Source organism: Populus trichocarpa, chromosome 12 (genome assembly GCF_000002775.5).
Source record: "Populus trichocarpa isolate Nisqually-1 chromosome 12, P.trichocarpa_v4.1, whole genome shotgun sequence".
Lineage (NCBI taxonomy): Eukaryota > Viridiplantae > Streptophyta > Magnoliopsida > Malpighiales > Salicaceae > Populus > Populus trichocarpa.
The window spans coordinates 8,203,996-8,211,925 of record NC_037296.2 but is presented as its reverse complement, the minus strand read 5'-3'; the positions used below and the strand labels follow the sequence as shown (position 1 = coordinate 8,211,925).

Below are 7,930 nucleotides of genomic sequence, written 5' to 3'. Positions count from 1 at the left end.
ATCTTGGCTCCATTATCATCCCTATTTATTTTGCCATTCACATTGAGCTTCGAATTTATACGCCAACCTTCAACAAAACCATTTTTTACGCGAAACTTCACTGGCAAAACATGTTCAATCGATTTGAAGTTAGGGAGATTTGGCAAAAGATACAATACTTGGACATGCTTATGTACATCACCTTGAGACCATTTTTACTACCAAGCACCTGTCTTCTCCTTCCTAGGAATACAACGCCACATGTGCAACTCAACAAAAGCGAGTGATCACAGACTATTGACAGTTATTTAGAAAATTCACAAGTAGAAAAACTTGGATGAAAAGCCCGCTTCTCAACATTAGAATGGAAGCCTCTACGGATATAGTAATGCACAAAAGGGAAAAGTTACATATTTGTGTGCTAGGATATCTGTGCATTCCAACAAATTAAAAGCAACTACATGTACAATCATTTCTGGCTCAACTAATTAGATCGTAAACCAGGAGAAGATATGAATTATCCCCCACGATAGGACAGGATAACAAAACAATGAAAAAAAATCAAGTACAAAGAAACAAAATTATGCAACTCTTGCGCTAGCTTTGCTTGTCTTGAGCTTCTTTAGTGCTTGACCAGATTCTTCACCACTTGAAACTCTTGAACGTGTTGTGCCTTTATTGCTAGGGAGAACGTTATTATCCTACGTTAAAGTGGAAAATACGAAGGTTAGGAGTAATTTGATGGAAACGATAGTTGAAATTACTCCAAAGTGAAATGCCAAGAAACCTTTGTAATGGATGTTGACGCAGTTTGTCTACTATTTCCTGTCTTCCCGAGCTCTATCTGCACTGAGATGCTGGCCCGAGACAAATCTACTCCTGAACTCTGTAAGGCTTGCGTCAAAGTATTTACCAACCTATTTAATTCCAATACAAGTTATGTTATTGACTCATATCAACCAATACTCTTCTTAAAGGGCTACACAGAAAGCTACTTCCCATAATACGTCTTCAGTGAGCAACAAAAAAGTGCTAGACTACTTCTTTATTTCTTTTTTTTTTTTTTTTGAAAATTTACCTAGTATACAAAGTTATCCATCCATACGATGAGTATTGAGGTGGTACTAATGCCGCAAAAAAATGTTATCTCTGGTCACTAGAAAGAATCTAAAGAAATTATTTGCAAAAACCAGAAAGAGGAGTTTGAATGAATTGAAAAGACTCAATAAATAGTTCAGCTTATCCTAGAAACAAGACCGATTCATGTATTATTGTTAGAAGTAGCCTTCATTATGTGCTTCTAATATTTAGCAATCTAATTGTGCAACGAGCCTTATCTAAGTCAGAAGAGGATGTCCCCTGACCATCTTACAAGAGCAATGCAGCTGGGACATAGACGTCAAAGTGAAAATTCATGTATAATTTCTGCCCTTGCACGGATTTCAAGACTGCTAAAAAAATCTACCAGAAGCAAACAAGCTATGTATAACATGAATAAGCAGGTACAGTATAAGGCTACAGAGGCAGATTAATTTATATCCCTAGAGTGAAGTAGGCAAGGAGCGTGCTAAAAGAAAGTGGCACTTTACAGATCACCATTTAAGTGATTTAGTATTGCACGTGTTATCATCTCCTTGAAATATTTTGACCTATCATCAGGGTATTCAGACAGTAGTACCACGAGCCAAGAGAGAATAAACATGTAAGAATATGAGCATAACAAATAAGTTTGAAACTATAAATTGCAATATGCAAACTCACCCTTGAGAGTACGCATTAGAGATGCTGATTGTACCACCTTCAACAGTCAGATCCTTTTCTTTCAGCTTATCACTAGCAACAGCCTCGACAGTGCTCCATGACCTGGCATGGCATGATTGAGGTTGAGTTTGGCTTGCCATGTTCTCCGCATCAGATGCCAGTCGAGGTGGAAACTGAGCTGCTGCGCCTGCAGTCCTGCCAGGATTGAAGTTCGGCTGCAGCGAGATAGGAAATGGTATTGATTTATTTGTACAACCAGGATGGCGATCCATTGCATTAGCGGAGGTCATGTCAGATTCGACTGGATTCCGTGCTCCTCCAGGATTAATGGAAGGAGAAACGGTTATGTTTCTCTCATCTAACTTTGCAGCAAATAATAATGCAGGACCAGCATCACTATTCAAGCCTCGAGACTGATCAACAGAACTTTCCACAGGCCTGCTATTATTTTTCTGTCTTAACGAATGAGGATCAACTGTTAGATTGCAATAATAACGAGCATCGCTCTCAAAAAATCATAATGGCCACAAAACATTAGAAAATATGAAGGTAATGTAAAATTTACCCATGGCACCAGTTTTGCTGTTTCGTGGTTCCATCCTTGGTATGATCCATCATATTTCTGTACTTTCTCCTGTAGAAACTGAATGTATTCAATGACCTGTAAAAAGATTCACAAACTCCATCATTTACACCATTTATTGAAGAAAAGAAATATAATTTTATAAGAAAAGTATGTACCTCTAAGAGAAAAGATGCTTTATCTTTCTTTTGATCACCACGAGGAATGAGTTCTCTCAGCATCTGAAATCTGCATGATAATTTCCAAATTTTAGTGCAGCATAATGTTGACAAAAGCAGTCGTAATTATCAATTAAATTAGGAATCCTGCAATCCAGAAAGGGGACATGAAGCCAAACACAACCCAACCAAACCATTTCTTCTCCCAGGAGAAACAAGTACTTTATTATGTTTGCTTCCACAAAAAAAGATGAACTAATTAGCTTTATAATGTCCTTTTTCTAGTTTACATCCATCGGGTGGGTTTCATGATAAAAGCAGTCCAAAAAAAAGGAACAGATTGTGTGGAGTTGTGTTGCTTTGCCAAATTAACGTTCTTAAATTTACCGAAACTTCGCTTCTAACAAGTCAACAACGTTGTGTAGCTGATTAGAATAAAAGATCCTAGGGTTTTACAAATAAGTCAATTAACACATGCCTGTCATTTATCTTGCTCCTCCTACGTTGCTCAGTTGCAGAATGCTTTGACCGAGGCGTGTCAGGTTTTTGGTCATTGCTCTTTCCGTCCACCTTCACCCTCAATTCCCCTATAAATTTTACCACAAAAAAAACAAAGAAAAAATGTCATTAATTCCATAAACATACAACTCCAATGGCCACAGCAACAAACTAAAAGAATTTTTGTTTTCAAATAAAAGAATTTTAAAGTTTGTGGATGCAACAGAACTGTTATACGTTCACTTGTTTATATAAACAATAGATATACCTTTGCGGATAGGAGAAGGGGTTTCTTTCTTAAGAAGGAACTCTTCTTCATCGTCAACATCATCATCCAAAGCACAGCCTCTGGCTGACTTTATCATTTCTATGAAGCTCTGGGTACTACTCCTGCCTGCTGGCCTGTTAAAATACCAACAAAACAAAATCCCTTCATTAGATTTAGAAAGGGGGGAAGTAAAAAAACATGAAAAATTAGGAGGAGGAGACGGACTGTGAGGACGAAAGAGAGTTGAAACTACTGCGATGGTTGTTCGATGAAGATTGTGACGGCCTCTCTGAAGTCGTCCACTGACCCGTCTTCAATGCCGCTTCTGTTACGTGCCAAACATACTTCCAATCATCATTGATAAATTGTACGTAATATCATTTGAAACAATACTTGTCAATGGGTAAATTTGTTTTTACTTTTTAGCGATGACGAATGGACTGAAAGCATATTAAAGGTTCGGCCCAGAGCTCTAGCCCTGTGATTTTCATTTTTGATTAATTTATTCTGTTATTGCTAAAAAAACAATTATAGCAAAAATAGTTATGTAAATCTATTGTAAAAAAAAATGCAATATTGGTATTTAATTATGAAATTAAAGATCAGATAACTTATCATGCCGTGGTCTACCTACTCGATTTTTCAGTTAAAATATTATGAAGACTTGGACCCATTCGCCATGCAATGCTATCATTGTTTGGTATTAAAAGTCTTCTCTAAATCGCCCTCGTCATATTGAAATCTACACATTGGTTTTTATTTTTCAAATCCGTAGTTTTTTTTTTTTTTTAGCAATAACCTTATGGGTTGCCTAGTTTCGGCCCCAGCGTACCATTCCAGAGAGAAGCCATCAAATGAGACAATCTTGGGCTGATTTCGCTCGTTGGACCTGGTCTTTGCCTTGGCTCACTGAAACTGATCCTGTAGTAATAACATCAGCACGAGATGCCCGGGACAAACTCGAACCCTATGCCTAATCTAATATGTTTTTATCATAGTAAATACATTTTGTTTTTCCTCTCTTCAATCAGCCTAAAAACAACCAAACAATTCGAGCCTAAACGTCAGTGAGTGAGGATTAGAGGTTACGTCGTGTTGTGGTGGTAAAAAAAAAAAAAAAAGAAGCTTTTGGTCAAACAACTAATATATACACGAAGAAAGCAACTAAAAACACTTTAAAATGGAGCTTTTCCATTTTAAAAAAAAAATTTAGACTCGAGATCGGCATAAATTTCACGCTACCAAACGAATTTGAAATAATTCTTTTACTGAAAGAAAATCCCAACCCTCGATATCTAATGAATACCAGGGTAGCCAGTGCTCGTCATACCTATATTATCATGTAGTCTATTTCACTAATTTGTGCTTTTCTTGTGTTACAATAAAAATGAGGCCATTAAAACTTTATCGATATTTTTAACGTCATATTCCTTGGCTGTATGTTGCTAGAACGGGATGGACATGCACATGCAAAGCACAACAATGGCTGTATATTGCTAGAACGGGATGGACATGCACATGCAAAGCACAACAATGGCTGTATGTTGCTAGAACGGGATGGACATGCACATGCAAAGCACAACAATGGCAAGGAAACAAACAGAACACACTCGTACAAATAATTATTAAGTACCTCTTATAATATTGGATCTTTCTCCCACATTCTCCTTCCCTGTCTTTCCCTTTTTCAACGCGGATTCTTCCCAAAGTGTGAATCCACTTCCTGAGTAAGAACTGCAATTTGAGTTGTCATCATTTTTATCGGTACTGCTATCTTGAGCTACTGAAAATATTGTGTTCTCTGGCTTTGGAACTCTTTCGTTGAAATAAGAAATTTGGCTGATACTGTACGTCCCAATTCCTCCAGGGAGGATGTGCTCAACCGAAGGTGGTGGTGCCGGAGGCGGTGGTTTTTCAACCGTCAAAACCTCAACGTTGGTTATATCTTTGGCAGTGGTTTTGCCTCCTCGTTCTAGTGGTTGAAGAAAATCATGTGTTTTGAGGTAGCCACCTGTTTAAGCATGGAAAAAGGGAAGATCCTGTTCAGATGTAATCGATCCTACTAGAATTCCAACAAGTCTGTAATACTCTGAAATTTACTACTGAGTTAGTTTTGTCAAGTGGAATGATCGATGATAAATAATTAATTTAGCAACTCAGCAAATGGCCAACAAAACAGGCTAATAATCTGAACTCGAAATAATTCAAATCAATTTTATTTTATTTTTTTGTCAAACTACAGATCCAAAAGCATGGGGCCATCTTTTTCGATCAGGAGGGAAACAAGAACATAACTTGTGGAATTCTGTACAAAACTATGACAGAGTTAACAGAGCCTTGAAGAAGATTGCATACAAAGATTGACCTACTCGTTCAGGAAAAACTAGAAAAGTCAAAACTTCCCATTAACAATCAGCAAGCTTATAGTATATTAAACACGTCAATATGAAAATTAATTAAGAGATTCTGTAATTCTCGAACACTTCCGTTCTCCGACCCAACACCTAATATTTCATTTATTTAGAAACTATTTTTGATAAGTACACATTAATTAATCAAGTAATTAATTACCACACCGTTGTAGTCATTTGTGCAGATTAAATTAAGGACCATGTGAAGAGGAATTTTAATAAAGTACGCAAGAGTTACTGCTCATTAGCTAATTAATTAATTATTTATTTATTTAAACTGTTTACAGGAAAACAACGGCCTGCTTCTCACTCTACAGTAAAATGGTTTGTGATTGCGATTTGTGAAAGAATAGGTTACTCTACTAAAATAATACCATGACACCTGCACAAGAGAGGGGTGGATGTGAGTCATGTGACCTGTCACATCATGTCTAACTCCTAATAAGTGGGCCCCATTAAAAAAAAAAAAAAACACCATACGGCATGCCAATGCCCAATCTGATGGTGCTAATTGCTAACTTCTAACTCTTTCCTTTTCGGATTGAGCAAAGCCTATTTACCCTGCCCCACTCTACTTTCCTGGCCCAGATCCCATCATTCAGTTGGGTGTCACGTGCATCCACAAATCCTCACCAATAGACGACAAAAGTCTTTGATGGACTATTTTCCTTCATTTTGAGAAACTAAAAACAATCTCTAAGGGATCTAAAAATGAAAATTGATAGTACCTTGGGAAGGTGGTCTTGGATCTTGTTGGACAGTTGAAGAATGGCTGTACAGTGAAAGAAGGTCGTGTGTTGGTTTGCTTCCTGTAGAAAACATGCTTCATAATCACAGTTAATAACACACTACGATTTCTTTTAATCATTTCATAGGCTAAGATAATTTAAAAAAAGAAAAAAAATAGTATGTACGAGTGATTAAAATACCTTCGGTTCCGAAAGGACGTTGTTGAGGAAGCTCCATCCAAAGCGGAGATATCTTGTAATTCAATAAATATTTATACGTTCTAAATCGCTTCTTATCAGATCCGTCTTGAAGGCTAGGAATTTAAACTTTCTTAGAAGATATGGCACCGCCGCCTGAGATCGGAGGCGCATTCACTTTTATCAACAAAATTGAGTATTTAAATCTTTTCGAAGAAAAAACGGAAATTAAATTATGAATGAATGAACGAACGAACGAACTAACTTTGGCCACCAACCACAACACCAAATCACAGATGTCTCTGCAATAGAATTACGGTTAAAAGGGTGGGGGGGGGGGGGGATTCGTGTAAATCAGAATTCTACGTCTATAAAACTTTTGAATTTAAGATTATCCATAATTGAAGTCAAAAACTAGTTCAAAAGTTTAAGATTTCATAATTAAAGCTAAGAGTTTTAGTACCTTCGATCTGAATTGCGTGAATTTTCTTCCAGTTTCTGCTTCAAGAACAAGAATTCGAACACGAAATTCTATACCAGAAATGATCTAAATCAAAGCTTCAACGAGAACTAAAATGCACAAAGAATCTCCTTTGAATTTCGAAAAAAAGAAGAATTGGGTTTCTCTTTCCTTTTCTTCCTACAATTTTTTCTCTTTCTTGCTTTCAAAAAGAACAGTGCAGCAAAAGAAAGGACTGCAAGTCGGAGAAACTCTCTCTCTCTCTCTCCTGCTGTTTCCTTGCTTTGGGATCTTTCTTTTATACAGCTTATTCACTAGCATGCTTCATTGTATTTCCGTTATTTCAAAAACGGCGTTTTCTTAACGTCGTTGCGGCGGGGCTGACGGTGTTAAGGGTCACGGATAACGTTTCCGTTTTGTTAGTCACGGAGTATTTTATTTTTTATTTTGTTTATTCTCAAAACTGAGTTCACGGAACTCAATAATTTACTTGGCATTTGGCATTCCCCATGAAAAAATTTCCTTAACTATTTTTTTCTGATTTAAGTAATTTATCAAATTTCTTTTTAATTATAGTTTGTCTCCTTTAATACCACAAGATTTGTTTTTTTTTTTTTTATCAAATTAACATTGTAAACTTAACCATACGAGAGAATGACTTTGTTTGGAAAAAAAAAAAGTGAAATGGTAGTTTGATCTTGTTGTACGCACAATATAAATTAAATATCGCACTTCTGAAGCTCAATATTTGAATATCGAGAATTCTAAACCACAACATTTAATTGATGTTATGGTTTCAAAACACGATATTTGTTTAAATATTGTAGTTGTGAATTGCGACATGTAAAATTTTAATTGATGTCGTGGTTCAAAACTGTGATATCAA

At 36.4% G+C, this 7,930-nt stretch overlaps 1 protein-coding gene and 1 long non-coding RNA gene across 5 annotated transcripts; both read right to left on the bottom strand.

Moving 5' to 3' along the window:
- Positions 1-312: 312 nt before the first annotated feature.
- On the bottom strand, positions 313-7,335 carry LOC7487119 (transcription factor BIM1). 4 transcript variants are annotated; one of them, XM_024582560.2, is made up of 12 exons: positions 7,048-7,335; positions 6,588-6,886; positions 6,387-6,481; positions 4,881-5,258; positions 3,473-3,572; positions 3,248-3,381; positions 2,960-3,068; positions 2,482-2,551; positions 2,306-2,401; positions 1,741-2,192; positions 767-896; positions 313-680 (listed from the first exon to the last, which is right to left on the bottom strand). In XM_024582560.2, exons 3-12 carry the CDS (start codon positions 6,478-6,480, stop codon positions 561-563), a joined length of 1,683 nt encoding a protein of 560 aa, XP_024438328.1. In that variant the 5' UTR covers position 6,481; positions 6,588-6,886; positions 7,048-7,335; the 3' UTR covers positions 313-560. The 4 variants fall into 4 exon arrangements, with proteins under 4 accessions (XP_024438328.1, XP_024438325.1, XP_024438327.1 ...); XM_024582557.2 differs by having other exon boundaries at positions 6,387-6,467; XM_024582559.2 differs by having other exon boundaries at positions 6,387-6,467; positions 6,588-6,761.
- Positions 4,496-4,874, bottom strand: LOC127904098 (uncharacterized). Its single transcript, XR_008056968.1, has 2 exons — positions 4,729-4,874; positions 4,496-4,677 (listed from the first exon to the last, which is right to left on the bottom strand). It is a non-coding gene; the product is annotated as an uncharacterized LOC127904098 (long non-coding RNA).
- Positions 7,336-7,930: the final 595 nt, after the last annotated feature.

Bases quoted from the DNA above. Each gene is read 5' to 3' on its own strand.
- LOC7487119 (XM_024582557.2), bottom strand. From the start codon at position 6,624: ATGGAGCTTCCTCAACAACGTCCTTTCGGAACCGAAG. The intron at 2,402-2,481 runs GTACATACTTTT...ATCTTTTTACAG, and splicing joins AAGCATCTTTTCTCTTAGAG to GTCATTGAATACATTCAGTT. The intron at 681-766 runs GTTTCTTGGCAT...ACTTTAACGTAG, and splicing joins CGTCAACATCCATTACAAAG to GATAATAACGTTCTCCCTAG.